The sequence below is a fragment of the Sinocyclocheilus grahami genome, unplaced genomic scaffold (genome assembly GCF_001515645.1).
Source record: "Sinocyclocheilus grahami isolate Dianchi unplaced genomic scaffold, SAMN03320097.WGS_v1.1 scaffold115.1, whole genome shotgun sequence".
Classification (NCBI taxonomy): Eukaryota; Metazoa; Chordata; class Actinopteri; order Cypriniformes; family Cyprinidae; genus Sinocyclocheilus; species Sinocyclocheilus grahami.
In genome coordinates this window covers 823,555-839,284 of record NW_015505294.1, presented here as the reverse complement: position 1 = coordinate 839,284, position 15,730 = coordinate 823,555, and the positions used below count along the sequence as shown (strand labels likewise).

Here is a 15,730-nt window from a genome sequence, read left to right as displayed (position 1 = left end):
AAGAGACTCATTTAAATACAAACAAAACCAAAATTCAAACTTGCAATTAACCAGTAGGAAAGTAAGACGGTATCGCATCCATCTATCACCAGTGGTGAGATTCAAATCATCATGTTCAAAGCAAAATAACAGAAAAAGTGAAAAAGAAAAGTATACAGACAAAAATTCAGGTGTATGAAAGAATACAAAGTTAAAAATACATTTGTGTCTTTTAATTTATTTGTACAGATATATCTACAAACGTATAGGCCTACCTGTTTATAAACATATGCACATTTGGAAAAGTTTTATATAAAAAGGATGCTCATCTCAGCTGTTGTGTTGATGGAAAATTCATACTATTGATCCAACAGTTGAACGATTTGAAGGTAAGAGGCATCATCAAAAGAGAAAAAGTTCATTTTTAAGACAAAATAATCAAATTCAATCAAAAAAGCTGAAGTTGGAATTTGATTAGTCCTTTTAGTGATAATGATAATGAGACATCAACAATAACCCTCAAATGACAATTACAGACAAAAATGGAAGAACACTTCATTTATTCATCATTTGTTACATACAAGATGGAATTTAATAGCTGTTTATATTAGAGAGTGTACAACATTTAGTATTTTTAAAACTACGCCTAAAGTATGGCTTAAGGAAAATCAAATATGTGATCATTGACTTGGCTTTATAATTTAATGTAGTATGATGTGATTTTGTATGTGTTGTATGTATTGTAATGGTTGTGACTTAATATTGTAATTTTGTAACAACATCCTGCCCAGGGACTGCAGATGCAAATTAGCTTTATAGCTAACTCTGGCACAACACTGTTGTTGTGCGTTGTCCCTGTACAAATACATGAAATAAACTAAAACTACAGTGTGCATCATTTATATGTACTTTTGCATTCAAAGAGAGAAACACAGAAAACAATGCAAAAAATTTATAGATTCATATGACCTCATAATGGCAACTCAGCTGTTTTAAATGGAATAATGTATTCCAGGCCATTCAAAATTAATCAATATTGATGATTCAGTGATTTGTTGTTAAGTATTTCTTATATGATTCAATCATACAGTCTAGAAGTTCTCATAGTGGTGAACAAAATGTGTCTGGTCACGTTTGTTCATTTGTTGGCAGGCCTTCTCAACATTCTTAGTCAGACCGGGAGGACCACAGCTGAACACGCCGATCTTCTCCACCTTTAACAAAGAAAAATCATCAGTGGTGTACGTGAGGTTGATGTAACTGTCACAATGATCTAATTAAATGACTTATTAACCTAAAACTTAAAATGACTCCTTTCACAAGATCCCATATGAATCACAGATATTTACTAATACATGAAGATTTAGAAAAATGCAATAGTACATGCCCTACAACTGTAAAGATAACTATATCTATAAGGATAACCATAATGATAAAGATAACTATAACGATAACCATAACAATAAAGATAATAACTATAATGATAACTATAAGGATAACTGTAATGACAAAGATAACTTTAACGATAACCATAACGATAACCACAAACTATAACTATATAACTATAGCATAACTATAGCGATAACTACAATAACTACAAAAATAACTCTAATGATAACTAACTATAACATAAAGATAACTATTATGATAATAATAATGATAACAAATGATAAAGATAACTTTAACAATAAAGATAACTACAATGATAACTATAATTATAAAGATAGCTATAATGATAAACATAACTATAATAATGACTATAATGACAACTATAATAATGACTATAAGGATAAAGATAACTATAACGATAACGATAATTGTAACTATAACAATAAAGATAACTATAAGGATAACTGTATTAGCGTCCACAACAACACAATAATCTACTATTATTATAAGTGCATGCTGCAGTTTTGTCATCTCCCCCTGTACATGCTCAAGCTCTTTAAGTCTGCTGGATTCTGATTGGCTGTCAATGTTTTATCGTTCATCAGCTGGAAAAATGTTTCTGAAAGTGACTCCAATGATATTGTTCCTTTGTGTCGTTATCATTGTGGTGTAAACTTTCCTGTTGTCACAGAACTAGAATGATTATTAAAAACTTTATAATTATAGTTATTGTCCTTGGTGGAGTTTAACTCTTTCCCCGCCAAACACGGAATTTTCCGTTATTCATGAGACAATGCTTCCCTGCCAAACACGGAATTTTCCGTGTTTCCGTGTTTTCACTGTTATACGCTAGGGGGCGCTATTACGCATCTCCTGAAAGTGACGATCAAAAACACAGACCAGGAAGACGCAGAAACGAGCGATCTCAAGCATATGCATATGAAAGTAAGCATATGCATATGAAAGTAAGCATATGCATATGAAAAAATAATGCAATCATCAACACTAACCGCATATAAATGAAAACTGCCTAATGTTACCGAGTGAAATGTCAATCCAGAAAGTGGTAAAGGCCTGTGCAAGCTTTGGGAGTACTGATGGAAGCCATCTACTGCATCTTTGCTTTGATAATATTACTGAATATGATCCAGATGTAGTATTTAATAAAAATTAGATTTTCTCAGCTTTTTTCTCAAAATGTTGCTTTTTTTATGAAACCTACCTACATTCAAGTGTTGATAAAAACACAATGCTTGAAGCTAGAAAAAAACGGTCTGAACTGTATTTTGTTGTATTGCATGTTCAGATTCATACAACAAAATATTCTGAGGGCCATGAAATTTTAGTGAAAATCAGCAAAAACGCTGGCGGTGACTGGTAACTTTTGTCAAAAACGCTGGCGGGGAAAGAGTTAACGGTAAGCTCCAATGTATCTTAGATGCAAATTATTTGGCTTCTGACCTCTGGATGAACTTCCTGTAGCGAACTGAGAAAAGCCAAAAAGGGTGGGCGGCCGAAGTGTGTGATGGAGCGCAGGCCAGTGAACAGACTCCTGTTCCACACCTTCTGAAAGTGCCGCTCACAGACATACTTGAGAAAGAGAAAGAGTGATGATTTTACACCCAACCATAACTTCATATCAGTTAACCTGCTTTTATTTACATCACAGTAGTTCAGTGGAACTTACAGTAACCTTATAAACCAATAAAAAACTCTTATTATTCTCAAGTAAACAATGGATTTACCAGCATGGTGGTGCGGAGATCGAATTTCTCAGCCAGCTGTGTGATGTAGAAGTGCACTGACACCAGCTCCTGAGCGTCCATGTCCTCCACCTCTCTTATGATCTCAGACACCCACTCGAACTGACGCTGAGTCCGTGTCACCCAGATAAAATACACCTAGAGCCACCATGTTAAGAGTCGTTAAAAACGTAATCATTAATTACAGGACATTGAAAACTTTTCGCACGTTGTATTGTACCTTTTTGCAGTGAAATTTGAACTTGACTGAAGATTTGAATACCAGGTCTTTTAAGATGGAAGCAAAGGGTGTGACTCCAATCCCAGCACCCACCAATACTGACACCTCATAGTCTGTCCACTCCTGATGACCCTCCCCAAATGGCCCATCCAGATACAGCTGTGGAGATACAGCAGGGTCGAGCTTTCAAATACTGTTCATTTTATCACAAAATTCAAACAATAAATGTCCTTTTTACACTCTTAAATGTGGTGCGAGAGAGCGCTGTAGCTCCTCAGTTCAAGTGACAGAACAAGGGATTAATATATCTGAAAATAAATAGCATTGAATATAATAGTTTGTTATTAATTTTAACTTCTAATATTATGTACCAAATGAGGGGGCTCCCTGTATAGTATCGGTATCGGCAGATATAATTCTAAATAATCGGTTATCGTATCGGCTGCATTCAAGTTTATCTACATCTATATGAACCAAAGACAAACTGGGTATCCTTGCCTTTGGATATCCTCCAAACTCCTGGAGTTTCTCAGGGGTGTAGGCCTCTCGGAGTTTGCTGGTCCAGGGTCCCACTGCACGGATATGTAGGCTGAGGGTCTCCTCATGTGGTGCGGAGGTCAGGGTGAAAGGATGGTACTCATCTGTGCCCAGCGCCAGGCATGCAATACGTACCCACTGTCCCGAGCGGTAGACAAAACCTTGTGGACGCTTAAACTCCAGGTAAGTTACATCTGGCATTTCAGAGAAATTGAGAATCAGGTTTGTTATCAGTGCTATATTCCACTTTAGAAATTCTACTTACCATAAATAACTTTGCCAGTACATGTCAACTAACTTCCATTTGAGTTTTAGTAGACTTTTTATTTTATGTTATTTTAAGGTTAGAGTTAGTTTAAGTTGTACATGTACAAGCAAAGTTACTTATAGTCAGCGTTGAGGGTAACACATTTTAAGTAATGCGAGTTACGTAATCAGATTACTTTTTCAAGTAACTAGTAATTAAGTAATTAAGTATTAGTAAAAGTATTACTTTTAAATTTATGAGAAAATATCTGTTACTTTTTCAAAAAAAGTAATGAAAGTTACTTAAAGGTATAGTGAAAATGAAAATTCTGTCATTAATTACTCACCCTCATGTCGTTCCAAACCCGTAAGACCTCCGTTCATCTTCATAATCTGAGAGCTCTCTGACCCTCCCATAGACAGCAAGGATTCTTACACGATCAAGGTCCAGAAACTTAGCAAGGAGATCAGTAAAATAATCCATGTGACATCAGGGGTTCAACCGTAATTTTATGAAGCTACAAGAAAACCTTTTGTGCGCAAAACAAAAAAATAAAACGACTTTACGCGGAGGTCTTACGAGTTTGGAATGACATGAGGGTGCGTAATTAATGACAGAATTTTCATTTTTGGGTGAACTAACACTTTAAAAGTAATGCAAGACACCTCTCCTGTCCCCGAGCTGAGAGAAATTGGGAGTAAGTGTAGCGGCACTTCCTTCAAGCTGAGGCTTATTAATTTCAATTTTTTAATGTGAAAGGGCCTTTACAGTTGTCAAAAACATAACTTTTGGGTTTGTTGTTATTAAAAATAAATAAGCGAGCCCAGTTCAAGTGACAAAAAGTAATAAAAACAATTATGTAATGTATTACTTTCGATAAGAAGTAACTAAGTAACGCAATTAGTTACTTTTTTAATGGAGTAACGCAATATTGTAACGGATTTCTTTCAAAAGTAACTTTCCCCAACAATGCTTATAATCAGTAGAATGACTATTGGGTGACTATCAAAATGAAGTGTTAGCAGATACTAAGCAGACAGTCTACTAATACTCTAATGATTCAAAGTTGACATAGTTGCAAATATGTTTCTTATCGCTAGTAGAATGTCTAAAGTGGACTATTGAAAGAAAGTGTTACCTAATTGGTGATATTAAACATAATTTAATTTTTAAATCAATAAAGTGAGTCCTGAATTGGAGTCAAGGTTTCCTATTTTGAGACGCCGTATGATTTCACAGCCAGAGCAATTAGAAGTGAACACTTTACAGCACATGACACAGCGCTGTGTGCTCGGGCCCTTGGAGACTCTTGAGATAAAAGAGCTTTGTGCTGGATCTGCTGAGAGTATCGTCTACCTGAGGGCAGCAGCTCGGCTTTCACCACTGGGATCTCCACCTTCTTCCTGTTGAGGCTGATGAGCTTGTCCAGGAGGAAGAGGAGGCCAGGGGGGATCAGGTAGATGTGGAAGCGGGGCTCCTGGAGGAGGGCGTAGCTGCCGTGGATCACAGTCTGCCAAATGAGATGAGAGAGAAAGAGAGAAAGTCAGTGTTCACAGTTTCTGTGTCCAGTGTCCACGCCAGACGTGTAACTTTCAAAAATGAAAACAAAAACTGATTGAGAAAGATTTGTGTTTTAAAAAAACAGACTCTTGTTTTGAAATACAGACAAACAAACAAATACATTTAAACAAAATTTTTTGAAATGATTCTAATCATAATCATTTCTGGATATATATTTTTTTATTTTGATCTCCCACTGTCTGAATTTCAACTATATTTCAACTATTTTTCTAAGTACATAATACTGAAGCTCTAACACTCTATTAAAACTCATAAAATGGATAGGTGCTTTTTTCCTTTACCAGGACATAGACGAGCACATATAGGTGGTGTGTGATCCAGAATCCTCTAAAGCTGATGCGTCTGAAATAGTGCGAGGCGAAGACATACATAAAGGCGAAAATCAACAGCAAAAGAACTCCAGTGAGACCTGAAAGAAAAACGAAACAGAGTGTTACAGCAAACAGACATCTAGAAAAATAATAAACAGACTCAGTACATTTAATACTGAATATATGAAAACAACACTGAATGTGCAGCTATACCAGGAACTGTCTTGAAAAACCAGAAAGTCCATTTCATTGGAAGCTCAGACCTGCAAATGATCAACACACAGAATTTTGGGCAAGGCTCCTGCACTAGTAGAGTTTCCCAGAGAAAAATATGTTCTATGAATATTCCAAGTTCCCATTAAGTTATAAAAATGTTATTTCTTAAATGTTCTTTGAACATTCAAAACATCCCGTTTTTTTGCCATGGTTACACAAACATTCCAGAGAACATTCCATTTTATCAAACATGGGAACATTATTTTTGAATTTTCTTAGAACCATCTGAAATAGTAGTAACATCTAAAAATTGTTAGATGAACGTCCAACTAAAACGTTTATTATGTTAATCAAGCATTACCCATTGTTGGAGAACACTCTAGGAAACAGGCAGGCAAGAATGCTGAGGTCACTGATGCAGAAAATGTAAACGTTGACCACATGACCCAAACTGTGAACAACTGGCACAAAAAAACAAACATTAAATAAATAAATAAAATATTATACGAGCACACGTCTTACTATAATTGAGGTATGACATCACTTTGAGGAAACGTTACATTATGTAATGGAACTTTGAACCTTGGTAATTAAATGCATCAATCGTGATTCACATATGCTATAAACTGCACAAATATGTCTTGACACACAAAGTGTTAAAGCATAATTATGGTGATGTAACATTCTACTGAATCATATCTGTGGTGAAATTCATTTGAAAGGGCAATTAAGGAAGTTTAAATAGTAAATGCTAGCGTTTTGCACGTAGAGGTAATTGATCTTTTCTGACCTGAGAGGACAACAGCAGCTATTGCCATGTGACGGTGAAGGTCAATGGCCGCATCGAATGGGATGTATCTGTTGAGAAAAGTCTCCCTGCACATGGTTATCAGGTTACGGCACACAGTGAGGAGCATGTAGGGAAACAGGAAGGAGATGGCGGCCGCAGAACCACGAGACACGAGCACACCCACCAAGGAGGTCTCTGGGATACCACTGGCATGGGCCTGTAAACCATAATCTACAAACATTGCTATTGGTTTGCAACCATTAGTGCGAATTTCCAGTGTCACAAATTAGGAACAATTCAACATGATCTTAATAAATCAAGTTAGGGCTTAAATGTGCACAATACAATATTCAGTGATGAAAAGAGAGAATATAAAGGGACACTTACAGTAGCATCTTTCCAGTGCTAGTCCAGCTGTGATCCCGTATATGATGACCATGCAAATGATATGTCTTCTGTAGTTTTCTATGAAGCGTTTGAACTGCTGGATCCATTGCTGCACTGGGTTTCTATTGTAGCGTTCTCTCTGAGGCCTCACATACACCTGTGGGTTGCTTTGTTCAATTCTAACAAGGGAAAAGAAACATATTACGCTTTAACTAGGGTGGCTTGACAAAAACAACACACCTTTATTGCTTAAACTTGGGTTGGGTTTTCTACACTATCACTGGCACAGTCCTTCAGGCTGCTCTGATTCTGGTGACAGTGTCACTGTTTTCTCTATACATGTGTCTAGCTATAGGTTAGATGGACAGATGGATACTAACTACATAGTTATCTATCTGGCTGTCTTTCTTTCTGTTTAGTTATCCACCTGTTTTTATGTATGTCTATTCAGTTATCTCCCTCACAGTCATTATAACTAATTAGATAGACAGGTAAGATAACTAACAAGATAGAGAGACAGCCATATAGCTGTCTTATAACTAACTAATTGGACAGACAGGTGGACAATTTACTAACTATACAGAGAAACAGCCAGAGAGTTAACCCAAGTTTGAGAAATAAATAGACAGAAAGACAGTCAGGTAGAAAACTAGTCAATACATAACTAACTAATCGACAGACAGGTGAACAATTAACTAATTAGACCAAAAAAAGAGCTGGATAAATAACTAATAAACAGGCAGATACGTAACTTATTATAAAAAACGGTGGATAACTAAATAGATAGAAAGACAAACCGATAAACAACTAACTATTTAGACAGACAGACATCTGGACAAATAAATAATTAGACAGAAAGACAGCCAGTTAGATAACTAATACAAAAAACCGACAGGTGGATGACTAAATAACTAGATAGAAAAACAGCCAGACAAACGGATAAATAACCAGACAGAAAGACAACCAGAGACATAACTAATGAGATAGACCGACAGATGGATAACTTACAAACTAGATAGAAATACAGACAGGTGAATAATAAACAAACTAAGCAGAAAGTCAGCCAGACAGATAACTAATTAGAGAGACGGACAGGTGGATAACTAAATAACTAGACAGAAAAAATACAGCCAGACAGATAACTAACCAGACAGAAAGACAGCCAGAGAGAAAACTAATTATACAGACAGACAGATTACTAACAAACTATTTATCTGTCTGTCCATTTGTATGTATAGTTAACTATCTGTATTCTTGTCTGACTAGTTCAGGGATATCCAAACTCAGTCCTAGCTCTAACAGTTTAGCTCTAACTTGACTGGAAGTTTCAAGTATACCTAGTAAGACCTTGATTAGCTGGTTCAAGTGATATTAATTGGGGTTGGAGCTGAACTTTGCAGGACAGAGGCCCTCCAGGAGGAGGATTGGACACCCCTGGTCTAGTTAGGTATTAGTCTGTCTGCCTATTTAGTTAGTTAACTGTCTGCAATTGCATAGTAACATCCTCCCAAATGCCTACAACTTCATTGTGGTGACTATTGTACAGGTCATCTCCACTCACATTGTCTTCATAATATGTAAAAATCGAGTTATTTCTGCTACTGCATTAGCCTGTTTAATTTAGTCACATTCAACTCAAGATTATGATGTTCAAAACGAAACGTGACCAATATTACATCATAGAATGCTGGCATCACTTCCCACAAATACTGATTGCCACATTTCTCAATAGCCAATAAATGACGGGTTTCACAAAGACTTAAATCTAACCCCTAGCTGAGCTCCTAATGACCATACACATGTCAGGACACATTACATAATGCTACACATGCTTTTAGATAACCACAGCAGAGATATTATACATTAACGTCTCACTTCTTGATCTGTCTTTGACGAAGTTCCTGGTCTTGCTCGCCATCAGGCCTGTGAGTAAGCTCTTCCACGGCTGAAGAACTACAAAGGAAATTAAAACTTTAGCTGTATTACTGTGGACTCATTTAGAATGAGTTTCATGTTATATACTTTTTCTTTACCTATTTTTCTTAATGAAAGATACTTGCTGTTGTCTGGATAGTTTTTTCTTACCAAGTACTTCCATGCCTGGGAATACACGAACAACAGTTTCAAAGTAAAATGCCTCTGTGTTGGGTGAACTGAGAAATATAATGACCTGGGGGATTAGACCATGAAGAAAAATATATCTTTAACCTTTAATATTGAGCTGAGCTGAATGGTCTCGCAGCAGAAAGTGAAAGTCCTCCCAGGAGAAGGAATCTTTGTTGTCAAGACCTGCTGCCTGAAGCATAGCTGCTATACCATCCTCAGCCTGACTCTTAGATAAAGCACTTCCAGAGATATCAATGAAAGACCTGCACAAGACAAGAGCAAAAACTGGCTAGAAGAAAGAAGAAATCCTTCAGAGGATTTATTGAAGTGTAAAAGTGTAATCTGAATCTCTAATTTCAGGTTATTTTCAAGAAATGTTTGCACAAAACACTTTTGTTCTCTACAAGGCTCAAAAACAAACAAACATCAGAACCGACCTGAGTAAGGAAGTGAACTCTTCCTTGGACAAGAAGCCATCTTCTTTAATGTCATGCATTGAAAACAGAAGCTTGGACTTCTCCTCGGGAGTACCTGGATTTACAGCGAACATTGTAACACTCTTACCAACACAACACAGTAACACCATAACACTGTAAAACTGTAGCATTCTAACGACACAAGGTTACTTTGTAACACTGTAATGCTGCAATATTATAAAATTGTAACATCCTAACAACATAGCAAGGCGATTTTGTAGCATTGTAACATTCTAATACTGTAATGTTGTAACATCATAAAGCTATTAAATTGAAAAACGGTTATATCATGTAACAACAATGTAACAAGGTAAGCATTGTAACATCATAAAAATGCAACATTGTGTAACATCGTAACACTGTAAAAATGTAAAACTGTAATATCCTAACAACGACACTTTGTAGCATTGTGACATTGTAAAATTGTAAAAGTGTAACAGCCTAAAAATGTAACAAAGTAGCTTAGTAGCATTGTAATATTGTAAACCTGTATCATTCTAACACTGAAATGCTGAGAAATTGTATTAAAATTGTGACATTCTAACAATGTAAATTTGTAGCACAGTAATAAGCCTCGTTCAGACTGTCAGTCCAAATCCGATTTTGTGCATAGCCAGATGGAATCTGATTTGAATCAGTGACAGTGTATTGCAACTGTTCATATCCAATTTGTGTGTCCATAAACACTCTTTCATTTTACGGAATGTGCCTTGTTTTCTATGGCAATGCCATTGCGTTGTTATGCCTATGCTAAAAACAACAATAACAGCAATACAGTTTGTAATACAGATGCTGTCTTATGACATGACGACATTTTGCCGTCGCGCTGAATTATGAGGTAGCGGCAGAAATGCAGGAAGTTGGAATGTGCAACTTTATTCCGTGATGCCTTCTCCGCTGGCTTCAACACTCAAAGAGGTGCGTATACCGGTATACTGGCAGTCTATTGTCTTTTCCCACTTGACTTACAGTTCGCAACAACACAAGCTTTTTTCTGCAAAGACATTCATTATGTTTTCTACAAAAATGTCTGACATGTTTATGTTTTACGTGGCAAGAGAATGTGAAAAAGCTATGCTAAATCCGATCTGAGTGGTCAGACTGAAACGAATTTCCAGAAATGCGATTTGAAGAGGATTCCCTGGCATTTCAGCCCAATGTGACACTGCATGTGATATTACTGACCAATAGTTTCATGTGCAGGTTTCTTGTCTGTGGTGGAACCTCTGAGCTTCTTTTGGAATCGTTTGTATCTGGCTGTCCGGACATGAGCAACTACACAAGCTACGATGTAGCTTGCTGTTGAGAGATCAACATTTCAATATTTTTAAAACAAAACATTAAAAATAATGAAAATACTGTACATAATAATTATTATTTTATACATTTTTTTTATTTATATTAAATGCTATATGTAAAATAATATTATTTAAAATAACATTTATTTTAATTATTTTTAACGGAAATTTACACAAAGTTTAAGCTAGCTTAATAAATAAATAAATAGTGTTGTTATATATTTTTGACTTTAAAACAAGAATAACATTCCAATCTTTCTTAAACAAAATATGAAAATACATAATTATTTATATAAAATATTATATATAAAATACTATCATTTAAAATTCTAATAAAGAATACTATTTTTAATTATATTATCCAATAAATAATACTATTATTTAACATTTTAATTATTTTAAATGGAAAATACACAGTTTAAGCTAGATAAAAATAAATAAATAAATAATGTTGTTATGTATTTTTACTTTAAAACAAGAATTACATTCCAATCTTTTTTAAACAAAACATGAAAATATATAATTATTGTTATAAAAAATACTAGTATTTATATAAAATACTATATATAAAATACTGTTATTTAAAATTCTAATAAATAATACTATTTGAATACTATAATCTAATAAATAATACTATTATAATAATAATCAAAAAAATGTTTAATTAATAATAAAATAATTTAATTATTTTATAATGCAATTCACACAAAGTTCCATTCCAATATGTTTTTAATAAAAGATCATATTATTATTATTATTTTAATAAAATATATAATTATTATTATATAAAATACTATTACTTGTGTTTCACATTTTTCTTTTGTGGTTTAATAATTAATGCAATAAGCAAACAAACAAACTTTTATAATTCCAGATCAAATGCAGTGGTCTATAAATACATGAAATTGCAATTTAATTATAATTGAATTATAGCACACACACACACACACACACACACACACACACACACACACACACACGCACACACAAATCCATTCCAATATGTTTTTAATAAAAGATCATATTATTATTATTATTTTAATAAAATATATAATTATTATTATATAAAATACTATTACTTGTGTTTCACATTTTTCTTTTGTGGTTTAATAATTAATGCAATAAGCAAACAAACAAACTTTTATAATTCCAGATCAAATGCAGTGGTCTATAAATACATGAAATTGCAATTTAATTATAATTGAATTATAGCACACACACACACACACACACACACACACACACACACACGCACACAAACTGATGAATGACACTGACCAACAGGAAACAGGAAGAGCACCACCACCGTTGCGCCAAAACCAGCCTTGCTGCTGTTGTCAAAGTAACTCATAGAGGAGACCTTTTTGCAGGGGTGAAGATCGGAGGATGTGATTGGCTGAGGCTGGGGGCAGGGATCACCTGCACAAAAAGTGCAAAATAAATACATCACAGCTTTGTAATATGATTTTTTGTTGAGTATGTTGTTAATGCATTTGGGTTGCTTATTACCGTTCACCCAGAAGAATACATTTCTTTGAATGTCGCCCTCCTCTGCACTGGTGACGTCCAGAAGGACATCATGAAATGTGGTGTTACGTATGGCTTGGATCTCCTCCTCAGTGAACAACCTGAGATGAAGAATATCTTGCAGTGTTTAGTGTGCTTATCTGACCAAATTGATATGGCTGTTTTTTTAAGTAATCATCAAAGGAAAATGTCCCACCCATTTTGTTTGTTCTCAAACCAGAAGCGGTCAGCGTTTCTTATCCGTTCAAACTGGTCCAGGATGATGCTGGAAAACACTGGACCTGGTCCTTCCTGTGATTCTAGCAGGCCGCCCACAAATAGATCTAGTCTGGAGGTATCATTCTCATATAGCTCTGCGAGCTCCCTTAACAACTGAAAATCAGTAAAAAGAGATTCAAAGAAACAGATATTTGCATTGTGGTGGTTGGGTGATGGGCATTCTGGGTAGGGCTGCACGATAAATCGAAATGGAATCGAGATCGCGATTCAACAGAAGCGTTATTTGTTATTGAGAGACTCTTGCTGATGGCTGTAGCAGCACCTGTGTGTTATTGAGTTTAGGGTTGATCTCGTCCCAGCTGTTGACCGGCCGCATGTTGAGGCTCTCTCTGATCTGGTTATAACTGGGCAGCCCAAAATCACGCCCCCTCTGGATGGTCAAAGCCACTGCATCAGAGCGCGAGAACCGCAAGGGGCCGTACATGTAGTCTAATGGAGAAAAGGAACAGAGAAGATGTGTTAACCAGCAGATCTTCTTGATGCCATTCAATTATTTGAAAAAACCAACCTCTCAAATCCTCCACAATGATGTTGTCCTCTCGCTCAGCGATCTGAGACGCCATGCCCATTATTAGCTCATCTACATCCTGACTGGACTGCAGGTTTGGATTCTAAAACATATATAACTTGATGATATAGCAATGGAATTTTTTTTATTTCATATTATAATTGTATAAAATTAATTTCAAAACAGTAATTTCTAAACAAAAATTCATTTATATATATATATATATATATATATATATATATATATATATATATAAAATAAAGAAATTCTTTAGGACAAAATCAGTCAAAATTTTAGTAAAGCCTCCATGTTTAACATTTTAATAGTATGGTTGCATAATCTAAACAAAACCCCGTTTATCATGACTCACATTTCGGTTCCAGAAGGTGTTGCATAAACGCAGGCCAGGAGAATTGTTCACAGCACTGTTGTAGTGACACGTCCTGTTTCTGAATCCCCAAAATCACATTTCAGCACAATTTTAGACACAAATGAGGATTTTATACATACACTACCATTTGAAAGTGTGGGATCAGTTTATTTAATTATTGTATAAATATTGATTAATTTATTTAAAGAAATTACTTATTCGGCAATCAAATTGCATTAAAACATTTAATGTCCAATCAGTATTATCAGAATGATTTCTGAAGGATCATGTGACACTGAAGACTGGAGTAATGATGCTGAAAATACAGCTTTGATCACAGGAATAAATTACATTTTAAAATATATTCAAATAGAAAACAGTTAATACACTGTCAACAGTGCTTTGCAATGATGAAAATAAATTCAATTTACAAATTTTAAAATGGCTTTCAACTGATCAGTTTTACAAAAGTGATTTGAGAAATGTACCTTTTATATACACCAGGTGGAGCAAGAGTCAGTCCAAACCTCACAGCAGCAGCTTCAAACTCAGCAGAGATCCCTGGATCAACGTATTTTTGATAACCTGCAGAAAGACGGTGCTGTGTGATTCAGCTCATAATATATATTCCATTATTAGCTCATATTTTTCACTAACCACTGTGAACAGTACTGCCCTCAGCAGAAATGACATAAGTGGCATCAGTTACCCTGTAATGACGTCGATCGGCAAAGCCAACTGCATTTTACACAAACCATGAGAGAGATTTGAACAGACCACAGGTTAGTCTCGTGTAGCCAATCTTTTGTCTTGTGGCATAAAGTCTGCTCAAGTCTGCCCACAATCGCCCACGTTTTTGTTCAATATACCACAATAATAGACTAGTAACTTTATATTAAATAACTGTAAAGTGGAATATTCTGTTCGGCCTGTAGATATGAAATATCAGGATATTAATACCATTTATTAATACTATTTTTATGCATGTTACCAAAACTTGTATAATAAATGTTACTCCTTTATCTCAAACCATTATATATATATATATATATATAAAGAGTTCATTTTAAATAATAAAATCACTAGCAGCCAAATAATCTGTTTATTGATGGACTGATAGCTCAGTCAGACTGAAAAGACTTGACAATGAAACTGCTCAATCGATCCAGTTGAGCTTGAGCCAAATGACATTTCAATTAGATTGAAAGAGGTGGCGTAAACCTGAAATAATCTAATCAAAAGGAAATAAAGTAAACACTTGAATCTAACTATTTTCTCAATCATATTCAAAAATATGTGCTATTCCAATTGACTGATTCAGTCCATTTTGTGAATGAATTATTTTCATAACATTTAACTGAAATATCTGACTCAAAAGGACGAATGATTCCTTTTTTTAGTCTTTGCTTATTTGCACTTTTTCTTCGCTGCTGTAACATGGAAACGTCCCCATTGTGGGACGAATAAAGGTTTATCTAATCTAATCTAATCTAAAAGGATGAATGATTCCTTGTAAACTGGACATCACGACTCCAATAAATACACTTAGGAGAACCAGGGTGGATTTATAACAGTCTGACTGAATCCATAAGATTCAGTATAGATACAGTGAAAGAGTAATTTTATAGTGCTTTTGCATCTGTTTTGAAGCTTGAATGTCCAGTCCCTATGCATTGCAATTGCATGGAAAAGAGTTACTAGCAATTTCTTCGTTTTTGTACCATGCAAGAAAGGACTGGAACAGCA

General features: G+C 35.0%; 1 protein-coding gene across 1 annotated transcript; it reads right to left on the bottom strand.

The window, feature by feature from the left end:
- Nucleotides 1-803: 803 nt before the first annotated feature.
- Nucleotides 804-15,437, bottom strand: LOC107589348 (dual oxidase 1-like). The gene is made up of 24 exons (XM_016277762.1): nt 15,422-15,437; nt 14,473-14,569; nt 13,985-14,063; nt 13,615-13,717; nt 13,369-13,535; nt 13,024-13,199; nt 12,810-12,928; nt 12,579-12,719; nt 11,188-11,301; nt 9,964-10,057; nt 9,629-9,789; nt 9,454-9,520; nt 9,296-9,373; nt 7,421-7,599; nt 7,034-7,264; nt 6,605-6,704; nt 6,241-6,290; nt 5,998-6,125; nt 5,492-5,645; nt 3,850-4,082; nt 3,352-3,510; nt 3,114-3,269; nt 2,830-2,958; nt 804-1,193 (listed from the first exon to the last, which is right to left on the bottom strand). Exons 1-24 carry the CDS (start codon nt 15,435-15,437, stop codon nt 1,071-1,073), a joined length of 3,054 nt encoding a protein of 1,017 aa, XP_016133248.1. The 3' UTR covers nt 804-1,070.
- Nucleotides 15,438-15,730: the final 293 nt, after the last annotated feature.